At 50.7% G+C, this 18,314-nt stretch overlaps 2 protein-coding genes across 6 annotated transcripts in view; one reads left to right on the top strand and one right to left on the bottom strand.

Annotated features, from left to right (window-relative positions):
• FAM78A (family with sequence similarity 78 member A) overlaps nt 1-18,314 on the bottom strand; it is a 984,894-nt gene that overhangs the window by 9,393 nt on the left and 957,187 nt on the right. The window lies entirely within an intron of this gene.
• NUP214 (nucleoporin 214) overlaps nt 1-18,314 on the top strand; it is a 369,960-nt gene that overhangs the window by 139,939 nt on the left and 211,707 nt on the right. For all 3 annotated transcript variants that reach the window (XM_078646199.1, XM_078646198.1, XM_078646200.1), the window contains exon 16: nt 12,507-12,656. In XM_078646199.1, the coding sequence (XP_078502325.1) occupies nt 12,507-12,656 (150 nt within the window). The remainder of the gene's footprint in view (nt 1-12,506; nt 12,657-18,314) is intronic.

Below are 18,314 nucleotides of genomic sequence, written 5' to 3'. Positions count from 1 at the left end.
GTGTGGGAGCGATGTGGTGGAGGCGGGGGTCGGAATAGGAGGCGGAGATTTGGGCAGATTGGGAGAAGCAGGGGTGAGGGGGCGTGAGGGCTGTTGGGTGGGCACTTCGATTTTGGTTAGGGAAGAGAGGGTATCATACATGCCTCGTATGAGCTTTTCAAGTTGAACTTCTAGCAGGGAAAGACGTTGTGATATATTGGTTCGAGGCATGTGGGCTGCTAAATTCATATCTTAGCATTAGATCGCCGCCTAGTGTTGGGTCCGGATGATCGCACATTGTTGTCCTGGAAGAGTCTTCGAAGTATCCTGAGATAGGTGGCTCCTCCCCTGGACTACAGTGCGCATGGGCATCGGCTCCATCCCCAGATTGTTTTTTTCCGCCATTGGGTTCGGATGTGGTCTCGACGTCTCTCTGTCGAAACCGAGAAAAAACTAACTTTTAGCGGCCAAAAGGCCTCGCTTTTTGCGTCGGTATTGTCTGCGCACGGTCTCGAGTCTTCCGTTTCTTGGAGCCGGAATAAGCGGAGTCTTGTTTCGCTTTTCGAACTTTGAGGCCTTCTCATCGCGACTCGACTGCAAAACTTTTCAGACATGGAGCGGAGCCCGTTTAAATACTGCCCGCTTTGTGGGTCCAAGTACCCACACATCGATCTACACCCCGTTTGTAACAAATGCCTTTCGCCTGACCACGACGACGGCAAGTGCAAGGCCTGTGCACAGTTCCGCTCTAAGAAGACTCTCAAGCTTCGGCGCGCGGTGCGCATGGAAGCTAGACAAGCGGCCCCGGATCCGGAAAACATCTTCGGCGACCAAGATGAAGAGGACCAGGGTCATCATCTTCAGATCTCCCCACCCGAGACGGAGGTCGAGGCGGATCCGGTAGACGACAACGGAGTCGTGGGTCAAGGCCTTGAATACGTCGACGAGGTAGGAGACGACAAAGAGATTTATGGGGCCGCGGCGGATAGCTCAGGGGACGAGCTATGCCCCGAAGGTTTCGAGGATACCGACCGGGTCACGGGATCGCCTGTAGGCCTTACCCACGACCCCATGCCGCAAGCCACAGCCCCGCCTTCTGGCCCGGCCACGGACTTACTTGCTGAGCAGACTGTATCGAAACCGAAACCGAAAGCATCGGGATCGACTCCATCTAAAATGGCCGACCCGAAAACGAAACCGAAACTTAAGGACTCGAGCGTCCCTAAGATGGCTGCCGTGCCAGCGAAAACGACTGTACCCGCTAATCCATCGACTCCGTCGACCTCCGGTCCGCAGAAGTCGAAGAAGTCCGTCGATTCCGCTGCTGCTCATTCGAAATCGACGCCTGAGGAGGGGTCCTCTAAAAAAGATGGTCGGCACGGATCAACATCGGCGCCGCCGTCCAAGCCCGCAAAGGCCGGCTCCACGGAGTCTACGCAGGCGCACGGATCGAAGACTGGCACGTCTGCGCACCGGTCCCAGGACTCTGGGTCGGTGACAGCGGGTTCCGCGTCGAAAGCCCACAAGGCCCACAAAGACGTCGGATCCGAAGGAAAGGTCAAAACATCCTCGTCGGCTCCAAAACCAACTGAGAGTGAGGCGTCCCTCGTCGCCGCATCACTACAGCGAATTAGGGAGAAGGCCTCTGCTCCGTCGGCTCCGATTTCGTCGCCGAAGGCACAAACGGACAATCCAGCGAAGCCTTCTGGCAAACTTCTCTTTGTTTTGCCGCCAAAGGAGGCGCCGAAAGCCTTTTCCACCAAATCGGCACCGAAGAAGACGGTTTCTTCAACGGCTGGCCCACTTCCACGTCGGGTACTCGAATCAGAGGATGATTCAGAGCAGTTCATCGACGCAGACACCGGCAAATTGACCCTCTATAAGAGGAAAATAACTTCAGAGTCAGTGGACTCATATGTCATCCCACTGAAAAAGAAAAGGGTGCCCCTTGATGCTTCAGGCCTCACAGAACCAATCCTGCCTCCTCCAAGACGGAGCCCTACTCCCTCACCAGAACACTCTGCGGGTGAGGGGTATGATGAGGATGAGCAATACAATTTCCCTATCAATGAACCAGATGCACAACCGGATTCATATGATGACACTGGTGACCAGGGCACCCAAAATGTGGGGCAGGACCCGCAGCTTTTTAATGCACGTGCATCCCCAACTGAGGATTCAGCAGGTTTTCATGCGCTACTTGAGAGGGCAGCGGCCAATCATGATGTGGACATGCATGCTGACCCGATAGAAGAAGACTTCCTTTTCGACACATTCTCAGTCTCTGAAAGGACAGTAAAAACGCTGCCTATGCTTAAGGGAGTCCTCAAGCATGCGGGGGATATCTTTAAGGAGCCTACCAGGGCACGAGTGGTCAATCCACGCATTGAAAAGAAGTACAGACCTGCACCTGCGGACCCCGCATACATTCGGGGACAGTTGCCACTGGACTCTCTTGTGGTCGCCAATGCCAGGAAACGTGCCAACTCCCAGACAACGGGTGAAGCTCCTCCCCCGGATAAGGAGTCCAAAGTGCTAGAGGCAGGGGGCAAAAGAGTAGCTGCGCAGGCCGCAAACTTTTGGCGCATTGCCAATACACAGGCACTCTTAGCGCGTTACGATAGGGCGCATTACGACACCCTAGAACAGATTATACAACACCTGCCTCCACAGTTCCAAGAAGGCACCAAACTGCTTATTGAAGAGGGGAAGCTAATCTCAAACGCAGCCATCAAGTGTGCACTTGACGCCGCGGACACAGCTGCTAGAGCTATCAACACTAGCGTTATGCTGAGACGACAGGCGTGGCTCCGCATCTCGGGGTTTAAACCAGATATTCAGACAACCATTCTTAATCAGCCAGTCAATCCTGATAGTCTGTTTGGTCCAGATGTTGACACCACCCTAGAAAAAATAAAAAAAGACACAGAAACTGCTAAGTCCATTGGGGCCCTCCAGTCGCAACAGTTTCGTGGCAACAATTTTCGTCGCTCAGGTGCACGTGGAGTCACCAGAGGACAAATGGGTCAACAATCTCAGTTCTCAAAAGGTGGAGCACAATCCTCGTTCCAAAAGCAGAACAAGGGAGGTTACAGAAATAACAGCAACAGAGGTCGCGGCAGAGGAAACAACAGCTCCCGCTCCTCTACCCCAAGCAAACAGTGACTCTCCGTCACTGCCCCCCGACCACTTAACACCTGTCGGGGGGAGACTGCAGCAGTTCCTGCCCGTCTGGAGAAACATCACCACAGACAGGTGGGTGCGACAACTAGTCCAGTATGGTTATTGCCTGGAGTTGAAATCCACTCCACCCAACATCCCGCCAAGGCACAGGCCTATGTCCGCAGAGCACTTGCTCTTATTGCAGCAGGAAGTAGTGGTGATGCTGCAAAAAGGAGCAATCGAGCTCGTGCCGGTGAGAGAGGAAGGCACAGGGGTGTATTCCCTGTACTTCCTTATTCCAAAGAAGGACGGATCTCTCAGACCCATTCTAGATCTACGCCCCCTCAAACTGTACATACTGTCAGAACATTTCCACATGCTTACACTGCAGCAGATTCTTCCCTTGCTAAACCAAGGGGACTTCTTAGCAACCTTAGATCTCATGGATGCTTATTTCCACATTCCACTACACCCGTCCCACAGGAAATACCTCAGGTTCACTATTCAAGGCAAGCATTACCAGTTCAAGGTCTTACCCTTTGGAGTCACCACAGCCCCAAGGGTGTTTACCAAGTGTCTGGCGACAGTAGCAGCGCACCTCAGGAGGCAGAACATCCATGTCTACCCCTACCTCGACGACTGGCTCGTGCAAGCCAAGTCGGAACGACAGTGCGCCGCGGACATGTCGACTACAATTCACCTTCTTCACGATCTGGGTTTCTCGCTGAACTACCCAAAGTCGCATCTACAACCAGCACATGTCCGGCAGTTCCTAGGTGCGACGATCAACACCCTGACGGCCATGGCTCAGCCAAACCAGGTCAGGATAGACAGCATGCAGTCTCTGATCCAACAGTTCAGACCACAACACTCGCTTCCGGCGAGAGTATTCATGCAGTTGATAGGCATGATGGCCTCCTGCATCTTCATAGTCCCTCACGCACGGTTACATATGCGCCCGCTCCAGGAGTGCTTAGCGAATCAGTGGACACAGGCTCAGGGGCAATTGACAGACCTAGTGTTGGTTACCAGTCGGGCATACGACTCTCTGCATTGGTGGACTCCACACAACCTTTGCAAGGGCCGACTGTTCCAAGAGCCTGTGCCGCAGATTATCCTGACAACGGACGCATCTCTCCAGGGATGGGGAGCTCATCTGCTCACTTACACAGTGCAGGGACTATGGACGACGCAGCAGCAAAAGATGCACATCAACTATCTAGAACTGATGGCAATCTTTATGGCGATCAAGTCCTTCATTGTACATCTGTGCAACAAGGTAGTGTTAGTCCGGACGGACAACATGACTGCGATGTACTACATTCAAAAGCAGGGAGGCACCCACTCGCCACAGCTGTCTCATCTGGCTCAGAGCATGTGGAAGTGGGCCATTCAGAGGAACATTTTCCTCATGGCAGAACACCTCCCAGGGAAGGACAACCAGATGGCGGATCTGCTCAGCAGGTACAGCCATCAAATGCACGAGTGGGAGATACACCCATCTGTCCTCCACCCGTACTTCCAGCAGTGGGGTCATCCGGAGATAGACCTGTTTGCCACAAAAGAAAACGCAAAATGCCAACACTTTGCCGCCAGGTTCCCTCACCCACAGTCGCAGGGGAATGCGATATGGATGAACTGGTCAGGCAAATTTGCGTACGCTTTTCCGCCAGCCCCTCTGATACCGCTGGTCGCAAGAAAGCTAAGGCAACACGCGATGACTCTCATCCTAGTTGCTCCAACGTGGGCGCGCCAGGCTTGGTACACCACGTTCCTCGAACTCTCAGTGGTGCCGCATCAAAGACTGCGCCTCACGCCCAGTCTTTTGACGCAGAACCATGGAGAAATTCAGCATCCAGATCCGCAACAGCTCAACCTGGCGATCTGGCTCCTGAAGTCCTAGAGTTTGGATACCTTAACCTACCTCCAGAATGCATGAACATCATCAAGGAGGCAAGGAAGCCAACTACCAGAGCATGCTATGCTGCGAAATGGAAGCGTTTTGTCATTTACTGTACAGCCAATGACATCAACCTGCTAGATGCATCTATCCCCAACATCATTTGCTATCTGTTGCATCTTTACAAGTGCAATCTAGCGTACACTTCCATTCGGATACATCTATCCGCCATAGCGGCTTATCTTCAAAACAGGCAGCATCTCTCTGTCTTCAGAGTGCCCGCCATTAAAGCCTTCCTTGAAGGTCTGAAACGAGTCATTCCCCCAAGAACACCGCCAGCTCCGGTGTGGAACCTCAATGTCGTTCTCACCAGACTGATGGGACCGCCATTTGAGCCACTGCACTCGTGTGAACTCCAGTTCCTTACGTGGAAAGTAGCTTTCCTGGTAGCTATTACGTCTCTGAGGCGTGTCAGTGAGCTGCAAGCGCTCACAATCCAAGAGCCATTCATTCAAATTCATCCAAATAGGGTAGTGCTACGCACTAACCCCAAATTCCTTCCGAAGGTGGTGTCACAGTTTCATCTCAACCAAACTATTGACTTGCCAGCATTCTTTCAAAACCCGCAGACGGTGGCAGAAAGAATGCTCCATACCTTAGATGTACGGAGGGCGTTGATGTACTACATAGACAGAACACAACCCTTTAGAAAGACAAAACAACTTTTTGTTGCCTTCGCACCACAACACAAAGGCAACCCTATTTCCAAAGCAGGGATAGCCAGATGGATTGTTAAGTGCATCCAGATATGTTATCAAAAGGCCAAGCGCACTTTAACAATACCCCCAAGGGCGCACTCCACACGCAAACTGGGGGCATCCATGGCTTTCCTAGGGAACATTCCTTTAGAGGATATTTGCAGAGCAGCCACGTGGGTTACACCACACACCTTTACAAAACACTACTGTGTTGATGTGCATTCCAAGCAGCAAGCTGCTGTAGGACAGGCTGTTCTCAAAACACTTTTTCAGGTTTCTGCAGCTGGCACGGGCAACCGCCGCTGATGGAGGGACTGCTATGTATTCTATGCTAAGATATGAATTTAGCAGCCCACATGCCTCGAACTGAATATGCTACTTACCAGTATGCATCTGTTCTTGGCATGTAGGGCTGCTAACATTCATATCGCCCGCCCTCCTCCCCGGTGCCTGTCGCAGCTGCAGATATACTATTGTATTTATTCATTAGCATGGACATCCTTTACACTTTTCACTCCATCTCCTGCCACAATGGCGAAAAACAATCTGGGGATGGAGCCGATGCCCATGCGCACTGTAGTCCAGGGGAGGAGCCACCTATCTCAGGATACTTCGAAGACTCTTCCAGGACAACAATGTGCGATCATCCGGACCCAACACTAGGCGGCGATCTAATGCTAAGATATGAATGTTAGCAGCCCTACATGCCAAGAACAGATGCATACTGGTAAGTAGCATATTCATTATTGTGGGTGGAAGGGGGAGGGAGGGTGGTGTTCTGTGTTGGGGGTGTGAGTGCGCATGGGGCGATATGAATGTTAAGGGACGGAGGGCGTGGGAGACTGGGTGTCAGGTCAACAAGAGGGATCTGTACAGGTGAGTCCTGTGAGAAGAGATCTTTGGGGGGGGTAGAGGGGGAGGGAGGTGTTCTGTCTAGTTGGGACGAAGATTGCGATGTGGGGTGTTGTGTGAGTGGGCTAGGTATGAGGCAGGATCTTTACACAATATTTTATAAAGTCCCTCTAAGCTTCAAATCGATGCAAGACTGTGAAGTGAGCCAGCAAGTAAACCCCCTATGCTCTTTTAAGAATATACCTTTCAGCCCACACGTTGGGGGAACGGAGAATGACTTGAAGTCTCCTGTCTGCAGATCCTCACTGCTCTCACTTCTGAGGGGAAACGACCCCTTGGCCAAAGTCTGTAGCAGGTAGGATAGTGAATCCCATTCACTAGACGTTTAATGAGAAGATGCCCGTCAGCAAGGTTGAAAGATGTGCAAGCTTGACTGACCACTTTCTGGGATGATCTCTGCCCACAAGTGGCCCACAGACAACACTACCCCTTCCCAGTTTTGAGCTCTTCGGCCTGAGTTTAGCCAAAAAAGAGGCTATGGAAGGTATGGAGCATATTAAATCAAAGGTAGCAGCAACAGCCCAGTCAGTCTTTGGCAAGAAAGGTTAACCTTAACAACACCCTCACTAAGATTTAATCCTGGTTCCAATTAAATCATCTCAAACTTAACCCCCAAAAAACTGAAATCATTCTCTTCTCCCCTAAAAACAACCATCTCCCCATTCAAACCTGGATCTCCGACCTCAATGCCCTCAACTGCTCCCTATCCTCATCCAACTCTGTTAAATCCCTGGGTCTCTCCATCGATAATAGCCTAACTCCCAATGTTCACATCAAAAACTCGGCTAAAGGAGCCCTCTTCACACGCCGTCATCTAAAGAAAATGAAGCCCTTTATCCCTACTGATGACTTTAAATTTGTCGTCCAATCTCTTGTCGTGTATTGAGTATGGAAACGCCATCCGCACCAGAATCCCCAAGGTCCACCTTGCCCCACTCAAATCTGTGCTCAACCTTGAAGCCAGTCTCATCATCGACTGCAAGCGCTTCAACCACATCTCCCCTGCCCTTAAAACCCTTAAATGGCTGCCCATTGAAGGCAGGTCCGCCTACAAAACTGCTTCCATTACACACAAAGTCCTCCATCAAAATACTCCGCCATACCTGGCCAGTAATATCTGCAAATCAGGCAGCACACGACCCATGAGAAGCACTAACGCTCTCCTAGTCCCACCCCTGCTAAAAAAGAAATCTACTCAGTCCCGCTCCTTTTCCGGCAATGCCCCAAACATCTGGAATGCCCTCCCAATAGACCTGTGATGCAACCCTTCCTACCCCAGCTTCAAAAAACCCTCAAAATGCACCTCCTCCTTAAATATTGGGGATCCTTACCAGCACCCTGAACTCGCCCCTTACACGTCTCTGGTACCCCCATTTCTCCTACCTTTCTCCCCCCCCTCTCCCCTCCCATTACACTCTACTGGCTCAGCTTCCCCCCCCCACCCACTTCTCTCATCCTCGCCCACTACCACCCCTCCTACCAAATGTTCCCCCCATTGCGTCCTCCCTGTCTCGCGTCTAACCGCCTACACCTTGTTGCCCTCCCTGCCTTTCCCCCTCCCTAACACCTTACAAAATCTGATCTCCCACATCCTTGTTTTACTTATGTATATAGCACCCGCCTTCCCCACCTGTGTATTTGATTTACGTAAACTCGGGCTATTCCTAATTTGTTGACATGTTGGTTCTATGTGCTATTGACTGTTTGATTTATACTGTGACCTCCTTCTTCCCATGTAAAGCGCTCTGATACCTCTGGGTCCAGCCAGGCTAAATAAAACCTCAAAATAAATAAAGGTTAAACAAGCTGTACTCTCATATGGATGAAGAACTTGCATCCACTGAGCTTTTTTGCTTGCAGAAGCTTGTGGCCTAATGCCAGCCATTCACCTCTCACATGTACAACACTGGCACACAGATGTATGACTTAACCACGCATGCCATTACCACACATACCTTTACAACGCCATCATTACAATGCACGCATGCGCCTTTACCATGAAAGTCTTTAGTATGCATATGCCTTTACCACAAAGATGTAAGTATTTGATAGGTAAGTATAAACCCTTATGTGCATACATAAAGGGTTTATACTTACTACCTGTGAAATATTTTCGTGGTACAGACATGCATAGTAAATATTTTACATGAAAGAACCCCATTTTTATCTGTCTAGCTAGCTAACTAAATCTAGCAAGCTATATATTCACTGAAAAAAACAACTGTTACAGGGATGTTATAGTTGGGTTGACATTTCACTTGTACAAAACCAGAGAAATTCAGCAGTTATATGTAGCGGAACTAACTATAACGTACGCCCGTAATGCACTGCGTATGAACTCACATATTACATCACTCATAGCATGGCCAGTGACATCACTCATGAGATCTCAAATGACAGCATCCAGTGATTGTAACTATTTTCTAAAAGAAACTGGGTGTCAAACATATATACTAAGGTAAGTGGCTGTGGAAGTGTCTGTATGGGTGACTAAGTGGGTGTATACGTGTTGTATAGAAGAATGAGTGGGGACGTGACAAACTATACATAAGTGAGTGGGTGTGTGTTTTTGTATGGGTGAGCAAGCGGGTGAGTCTTCGAGTGTATTAGTAATAAGTGGCTATGTGACTATCTCTATGGGTGAGTGCGTGGGTGCGTAAGTGGCTGTAAGGGTGAATGAGTGGCTGTTTGGCTGAGTATGCGGGTGTTTCAGTAGCAGTAAATGCTGAATGATATGGTGCATGAGTGGCTGTATGGGTGACTGAACGGGTATATAAGTATATTTATGGGTGACTGAAAGAATAAATGAGTGCTGGTATTGGTATATAAATGGGTATGCAAGTAGGTGTATGGGTAAGTAAGTGGCTGTATGAGTGCATCCCTGTCTCCCTGGGCCTAGCGTGACACCGGCCCCAGCGAAACCCAGACTCCAAAGGCGCGCCAGTCCCGGATGGGGGGTAAAGGGCTCCCCGAGTGAGATAAGCCAGGGAGTTTCGATGGCACCTCCGGCCTCCCCTGAGGGGCTGGTTTCTGTCACACCTTTGGCCCTCCCCTGTGGGCCAGTTTCGATCGCACCTCTGGCCTCCCCGAGTGCTGGCTCCAGACCCGCTGGGCGTCTGGGAATTCCCGGACCCATCTTTAAAAAGGATCAAAGAGCCAACCGCCGGACCTCACCAACGACCAGCCCCCCGGGCAGGAGACCTCTGCCTGCGAGGGTCCGGAGATCAAAGAGCAAAAGGACTATAACTGGGCCCGCCCGACAACTAGCGGGCAGTTGTATCTTGGACCTGAAGCCTGCTGATCTGATCGCGGCTGACCCTAAGAAGAACTCATCTGGAACCTCGGAGCCCTGCTGACGCTGTCGCGGCTCAAGCTGAACTGAACCATCGAGCCCTGCTGACGCTGTCGCGGCTCAAGCTGAACGTGTAACCATCGGAGCCCTGCTGACGCTGTCGCGGCTCAAGCTGAACTTGTAACCATTGGAGCCCTGCTGACGCTGTCGCGGCTTGAGCTGAACCCGTATCCATCAGAGCCCTGCTGACGCTGTCGCGGCTCGACCTCTAAGACCACCCGAGCCCTGCTGACGCTGTCGCGGCTCAAGCTTGAAGATTGCAACCCTCCGAGCCCTGCTGACGCTGTCGCGGCTCCTCACGAACTTCTCCGGATCGAGCCCTGCTGACCTCGTCGCGGCTCGAGGAGTACTCTGGTCCGGCTGGACCATCGAGACCACCATCACGACCAAGCCGACTCGACGGAGGTGAGGCCGCCAGTACGACCATTATCCCGTACCCCCCAGCTCGAGGATTGAGAGCTGTGCGTAGGGTACGCCTCGTACTGACCCAGAGACTAAAAGACTGTCCCGCTTCCCCCTTCCTGAATCCTCCAGGACTTTATGGTCCCTCGACCCCCGTGTATATAAGAGTGCTACCGTCGTCTATTACTTATATAAAGAACTTGTTATTAGAATCCAACGGTGTGGTGTCTGTTCATAGTGTGGTGTGAGCTCCGTGTGTACGATCCTAGACCCGAAGTCCTCCCCGGTGAGGCCACACAATCAAGACTCGGCAAGTTCTGGGGAAGAGGTGGGTCTTGGGGGTGTCAGGGTGAGCCCAACCTGGCCCTCTGAGATCGCCCCTTCTAACAATGAGTGAGTGAATGGGGGTACGAGGGGCTGTATGGGTAAGTGAGTGTGAGCCTGGATGTATGGGAAAGTATTTGCTAGTGTCAGTCACTGTATAGGTAAGTCAGTACATGTTAGTATATGTATGAGTAAATGAATGGGTGTTTGAGTAACTGTATGGGTGAGTGAGTAGCTATATGGGTTAGTGTTTTAGTGTGCAAGTGACTATTGGTGGATAAATGTATATCTGCATGACTAGATGTATGAGTGTCTATGCTGGTCAGTGAGTAGGCGCACGAGTGGCTGTATATGTGAGTTACTGGTTGCTTTAGTGACTGTATGGATGAGTTGATGTGTAACTAGATCTATGGATCAGTGAGTTGGTGTGAGAGCATTTGTATGGGTCTGTGAAAGAGTATGTGAGTGGCTTTGCGAGAGTGGGTGTATGACATGTTGTATTGGGGTGTAAGTGGATGTGTGAGTGGTTCTGTGGCTAATGTCATCAGTGATGTCACAGCATGTCATGAGTGATGTAATAATTGAGGTCATAAGCAGTACATTGTGGGGTCATAAGTTATGGTTAGCTACGACTATTGAATTTCTCTGTTTTTGTACGAGTGAAATGTCAGCCTAACTATAACGTCGCTGTAACCTTTTTTTTTTTTCTGTGAATTTCAAAGGTTTTTAAAATTCGATTTCCTAATTATAACGTCCTTGTAACCTTTGTTTTTTATGTGAATTTCTGTTTTTTAACTAGTAGACACGTTTTGCATTGTTATGGAGAAAGGAGGCGGGCCCTCAACCAGCTCTCATGAATCCTGCAGTGTCTGACTTACTGGCAGTAACAGGAGGGCTTCTTGGCCTCCAGGGACCCTCACATTCTAAGAGATCTTCACCCCCAACCAGTAGCGCGCCATGTGGCGCGTTTGCAGAGTGGTGGAGAAAGGGGGCATGGCCTCCGAAGACCTGTCAGCAATCCCGCTGTGTGGGATTTACTGAAGGTAACAGGAGGGCTTGTTGGCCCCAAGGACCCTCAGCAGCCAAGGGGACTTCATCCCCCCACCAGTAGTACGTCAGGAAGTACCTGTGCAGGGTGGTGAAGAAAGGGGGCATGGCCTCTGATGACCTTTTAACAATCCAGCTGTGTGGGCGAACCTTCTAGCACACTGTCCCTAACATTAAATCCTCTTACTGTGGACAGATGACTGGCTACAATCTGTTCTTTACTTCACAGGCATCGAAAAATCTGAAAAAAGGTACTAGTCCTGCAGGTCTAGTACTTTAAAAAAAACTCCTCGACCTAACAGTAACCTACTTGACCTCAGTCTCTGAAAGTGGAGCAAATGTGACAAGATAACAAGATTTAACGGCATCTTTATTGCTCATTTGCTTTGTGAGCAATAAAAAGGCCTTTAAATCTTGTTATCTTGTCACATTTGCTCTGTTTTCAAAGATGGAGGACAAAAGTTAGTATGTTTTCCTACTCGCCAGAAAGAGCGAGTAAGACCTAAAATTAGCTCGACCTCATAAATTTACCTCGCAAATGCGAGTGGTCGAGTGGATTTGTCGAGCCCTGCTTCCGACTCATGATGGGTTCCAAGTTGCTCTTTGTGACCTCTTCGGTGCACTGGGCCATGACTATGATTTGATCGTTTGCACACTGCTTCCCCCACAGATCACCCACTTCAAGAAGGAGATGGAAGAGCTGAAAGGGAGGACGGCCAAAGCCTGCTTCCAGGTGGGCACTGAGGAGGAGAAGAAGCTGCTGCGGACGGAGGCTGACAAACTGCACACCTTCCTGCTGGAGATTAAGGAGACCACTGAGGTGAGCGGACAGGATCCACGAGGATCGAATTGGCCTTAGCAAGGTTACCGGTGGTCTGAAGTGCAGTACAAGACCACCTGTGCGATGCACAGTAAACTGAGGGTACTTCCGCGTGAAGGGTGCCTGTAACCTCATGCTTGTGCCTTACAGGGCTCTCCATAGTCCATACTGAAGCAAAGACTTAGCACCTGCTTCCCATTGAGGCCCCATTCCGATTTCCGTGTTATCTCCACCGGGAGATACATCTGTTTCTCCCCGTTAACTGAGAGCTCAAGGTGACCTCTATCAGAATGGGGGGACCATTCGTCCGACCTGCAATTACTGGGTCCTTTTGCAGAGCTTTTCCCCTAGTCTGGAGAGCTCAATGCAGATATTTAGCACTTGCTGTGACCAGGTGGTAAATACCGGCAGGGGACGGGATTGTTGAAAAGGGGGAGGTTAACAGTGACCACTTGATGTTGCCTGGAACGGCCCCCGCAGGGATACTGATCTGGGCATCTTGTAATGGGGCCAGAGTGCAGTTTACCACAGTCCTTACGCTTGGTGGAGGGGTTGGAATTAATTACAATTTCTTCGTCTTTGTCCAGACGGTATATTGTGCTTTATACTCAGTGAATTGTTTGACATTTATTGCAACGCTGCATAGCCTTCTGTGCTCTGCATGTTCACTGGTGTTTACCACACGTGACCCTTATTGGATAGTTTATAACACTCAGCACACTTTTACTAAAAACTCAGCAGGGCACTTACTGTATGCGTTCTGCTCCATTAATGGCTTGCTGTATATTTTTTTCTTGGATGGTAATTTGCCGCACACTTCTCAACCATTCCACAGTTGGTATACTCAGTGTATCATTTACTACACATTCTTCACTGTGAATGGCTTTCTATGGACTCCGTGCTCACTGAATAGATGGCCATGTACTCCATGCTCACTGAATAGCTGCCATGTACTTTGTGCTCACTGGATAGCTGGCCATGTACTCCACGCTCACTGAACAGTTGGCCATGTACTCCACGCTCACTGAACAGTTGGCCATGTACTCCACGCTCACTGAACAGTTGGCCATGTACCCCATGCTCACTGAATAGCTGCCATGTACTTTGTGCTCACTGGATAGCTGGTCATGTACTCCATGCTCAGTGAACAGGTGGCCATGTACTCCATGTTCACTGAACAGTTTGCCATGTCCTCCATGCTCACTGGACAGTTGGCCATGTACTCCACGCTCACTGAACAGTTGGCCATGTACTCCACGCTCACTGAACAGTTGGCCATGTACCCCATGCTCACTGAATAGCTGCCATGTACTTTGTGCTCACTGGATAGCTGGTCATGTACTCCATGCTCAGTGAACAGGTGGCCATGTACTCCATGCTCACTGAACTGTTGGCCATGTACTCCATGTTCACTGAACAGTTTGCCATGTACTCCATGCTCACTGAACAGTTGGCCATGTACTCCATGCTCACTGAATAGCTGGCCATGTACCCCGTGCTCACTGAACAGTTGGCCATGTACCCCATGCTCACTGAATAGCTGGCCATGTACTCCATGCTCACTGAATAGCTGCCATTTACTTTGTGCTCACTGGATAGCTGGTCATGTACTCTGTGCTCACTGAATAGCTGGCCATGTACTCCATGCTCAGTGAACAGGTGGCCATGTACTCCATGTTCACTGAACAGTTTGCCATGTACTCCATACTCACTGAACAGTTGGCCATGTACCCCATGCTCACTGGACAGTTGGCCATGTACTCCATGTTCACTGAACAGTTGGCCATGTACTCCATGTTCACTGAACAGTTGGCCATGTCCTCCATGCTCACTGAACAGTTGGCCATGTACTCCATGTTCACTGAACAGTTGGCCATGTACTCCATGTTCACTGAACAGTTGGCCATGTACTCCATGCTCACTGAACAGTTGGCCATGTCCTCCATGCTCACTGAACAGTTGGCCATGTCCTCCACGCTCACTGAACAGTTGGCCATGTACTCCATGCTCACTGGACAGTTGGCCATGTACTCCACGCTCACTGAACAGTTGGCCATGTACCCCATGCTCACTGAACAGTTGGCCATGTACTCCACGCTCACTGGACAGTTGGCCATGTACTCCACGCTCACTGGACAGTTGGCCATGTACTCCACGCTCACTGAACAGTTGGCCATGTACCCCATGCTCACTGAACAGTTGGCCATGTACCCCATGCTCACTGAACAGTTGGCCATGTACTCCATGTTCACTGAACAGTTGGCCATGTACTCCATGTTCTCTGAACAGTTGGCCATGTACCCCATGCTCACTGAACAGTTGGCCATGTACTCCATGTTCACTGAACAGTTGGCCATGTCCTCCATGTTCACTGAACAGTTGGCCATGTACTCCATGTTCACTGAACAGTTGGCCATGTACTCCATGCTCACTGAACAGTTGGCCATGTCCTCCACGCTCACTGAACAGTTGGCCATGTCCTCCACGCTCACTGAACAGTTGGCCATGTACTCCGTGCTCACTGTACAGTTTGCCATGTACTCCATGCTCACTGAACAGTTGGCCATGTACTCCATGCTCACTGAACAGTTTGCCATGTACTCCACGCTCACTGGACAGTTGGCCATGTCCTCCATGCTCACTGAACAGTTTGCCATGTACTCCATACTCACTGAACAGTTGGCCATGTACCCCGTGCTCACTGGACAGTTGGCCATGTACTCCATGTTCACTGAACAGTTGGCCATGTACTCCATGTTCACTGAACAGTTGGCCATGTCCTCCATGCTCACTGAACAGTTGGCCATGTCCTCCATGCTCACTGAACAGTTGGCCATGTACTCCATGCTCACTGGACAGTTGGCCATGTCCTCCATGCTCACTGAACAGTTGGCCATGTCCTCCATGCTCACTGAACAGTTGGCCATGCACCCCATGCTCACTGAACAGTTGCCATGTCCTCCATGCTCACTGAACAGTTGGCCATGTCCTCCATGCTCACTGAACAGTTGGCCATGTCCTCCATGCTCACTGAACAGTTGGCCATGCACCCAATTCTCACTGGACAGTTGACCGTATACTCCATGGTCACCGAACAGTTGGCCCTGTACTCCATGCTCACGGGATAGCTGTCATGTACTCCATGCTCACGGGATAGCTGTTATGTACTCCATGCTCACTGAACAGTAGGCCATGTCCTCCATGCTCACTGAACAGTTGGCCATGTCCTCCATGCTCACTGAACAGTTGGCCATGCACCCCATGCTCACTGGACAGTTGACCGTATACTCCATGGTGACCGAACAGTTGGCCCTGTACTCCATGCTCACGGGATAGCTGTCATGTACTCCATGCTCACGGGATAGCTGTCATGTACTCCATGCTCACGGGATAGCTGTCATGTACTCCATGCTCACGGGATAGCTGTCATGTACTCCATGCTCACGGGATAGCTGTCATGTACTCCATGCTCACGGGATAGCTGTCATGTACTCCATGCTCAAGGGATAGCTGTCATGTACTCCATGCTCACGGGATAGCTGTCATGTACTCCATGCTCACGGGATAGCTGTCATGTACTCCATGCTCACGGGATAGCTGTCATGTACTCCATGCTCACGGGATAGCTGTCATGTACTCCATGCTCATGGGATAGCTGTCATGTACTCCATGCTCACTGGACAGTTGGCCATGTCCTCCATGCTCACTGAACAGTTGGCCATGTCCTCCATGCTCACTGAACAGTTGGCCATGCACCCCATGCTCACTGAACAGTTGGCCATGTACTCCGTGCTCACTGAACAGTTGGCCATGTACTCCGTGCTCACGGGATAGCTGTCATGTACTCCATGCTCACTGAACAGTTGGCCATGTACCCCATGCTCACTGAACAGTTGGCCATGTACTCCATGTTCACTGAACAGTTGGCCATGTACTCCATGTTCACTGAACAGTTGGCCATGTACTCCATGTTCACTGAACAGTTGGCCATGTACTCCATGCTCACTGAACAGTTGGCCATGTCCTCCACGCTCACTGAACAGTTGGCCATGTCCTCCACGCTCACTGAACAGTTGGCCATGTACTCCATGCTCACTGAACAGTTGGCCATGTACTCCATGCTCACTGAACAGTTTGACATGTACTCCATGCTCACTGGACAGTTGGCCATGTACTCCATGTTCACTGAACAGTTGGCCATGTACTCCACGCTCACTGGACAGTTGGCCATGTCCTCCATGCTCACTGAACAGTTGGCCATGTCCTCCATGCTCACTGAACAGTTGGCCATGTCCTCCGTGCTCACTGGACAGTTGGCCATGTCCTCCATGCTCACTGAACAGTTGGCCATGTCCTCCATGCTCACTGAACAGTTGGCCATATCCTCCATGCTCACTGAACAGTTGGCCATGTACTCCATGCTCACTGGACAGTTGGCCATGTCCTCCATGCTCACTGAACAGTTGGCCATGTCCTCCATGCTCACTGAACAGTTGGCCATGCACCCCATGCTCACTGAACAGTTGGCCATGTCCTCCATGCTCACTGAACAGTTGCCAATGTCCTCCATGCTCACTGAACAGTTGCCAATGTCCTCCATGCTCACTGAACAGTTGGCCATGTCCTCCATGCTCACTGAACAGTTGGCCATGTCCTCCATGCTCACTGAACAGTTGGCCATGTCCTCCATGCTCACTGAACAGTTGGCCATGCACCCCATTCTCACTGGACAGTTGACCGTATACTCCATGGTCACCGAACAGTTGGCCCTGTACTCCATGCTCACGGGATAGCTGTCATGTACTCCATGCTCACGGGATAGCTGTTATGTACTCCATGCTCACTGAACAGTAGGCCATGTCCTCCATGCTCACTGAACAGTTGGCCATGTCCTCCATGCTCACTGAACAGTTGGCCATGCACCCCATGCTCACTGGACAGTTGGCCATGCACCCCATGCTCACTGAACAGTTGGCCATGCACCCCATTCTCACTGGACAGTTGACCGTATACTCCATGGTCACCGAACAGTTGGCCCTGTACTCCATGCTCACGGGATAGCTGTCATGTACTCCATGCTCACGGGATAGCTGTCATGTACTCCATGCTCACGGGATAGCTGTCATGTACTCCATGCTCACGGGATAGCTGTCATGTACTCCATGCTCACGGGATAGCTGTCATGTACTCCATGCTCACGGGATAGCTGTCATGTACTCCATGCTCACGGGATAGCTGTCATGTACTCCATGCTCACGGGATAGCTGTCATGTACTCCATGCTCACGGGATAGCTGTCATGTACTCCATGCTCACTGAACAGTAGGCCATGTCCTCCATGCTCACTGAACAGTTGGCCATGTCCTCCATGCTCACTGAACAGTTGGCCATGTCCTCCATGCTCACTGAACAGTTGGCCATGCACCCCATGCTCACTGAACAGTTGGCCATGCACCCCATGCTCACTGAACAGTTGGCCATGCATCCCATGCTCACTGAACAGTTGGCCATGTACCCCATGCTCACTGGACAGTTGGCCATGTCCTCCATGCTCACTGGACAGTTGGCCATGTCCTCCATGCTCACTGAACAGTTGGCCATGTCCTCCATGCTCACTGAACAGTTGGCCATGTCCTCCATGCTCACTGAACAGTTGGCC

This window comes from Lissotriton helveticus, chromosome 5_1, assembly GCF_964261635.1.
Source record: "Lissotriton helveticus chromosome 5_1, aLisHel1.1, whole genome shotgun sequence".
Classification (NCBI taxonomy): domain Eukaryota; kingdom Metazoa; phylum Chordata; class Amphibia; order Caudata; family Salamandridae; genus Lissotriton; species Lissotriton helveticus.
Note: the sequence above shows the minus strand (reverse complement) of the source record. Positions and strands in the feature narration are given on the sequence as shown.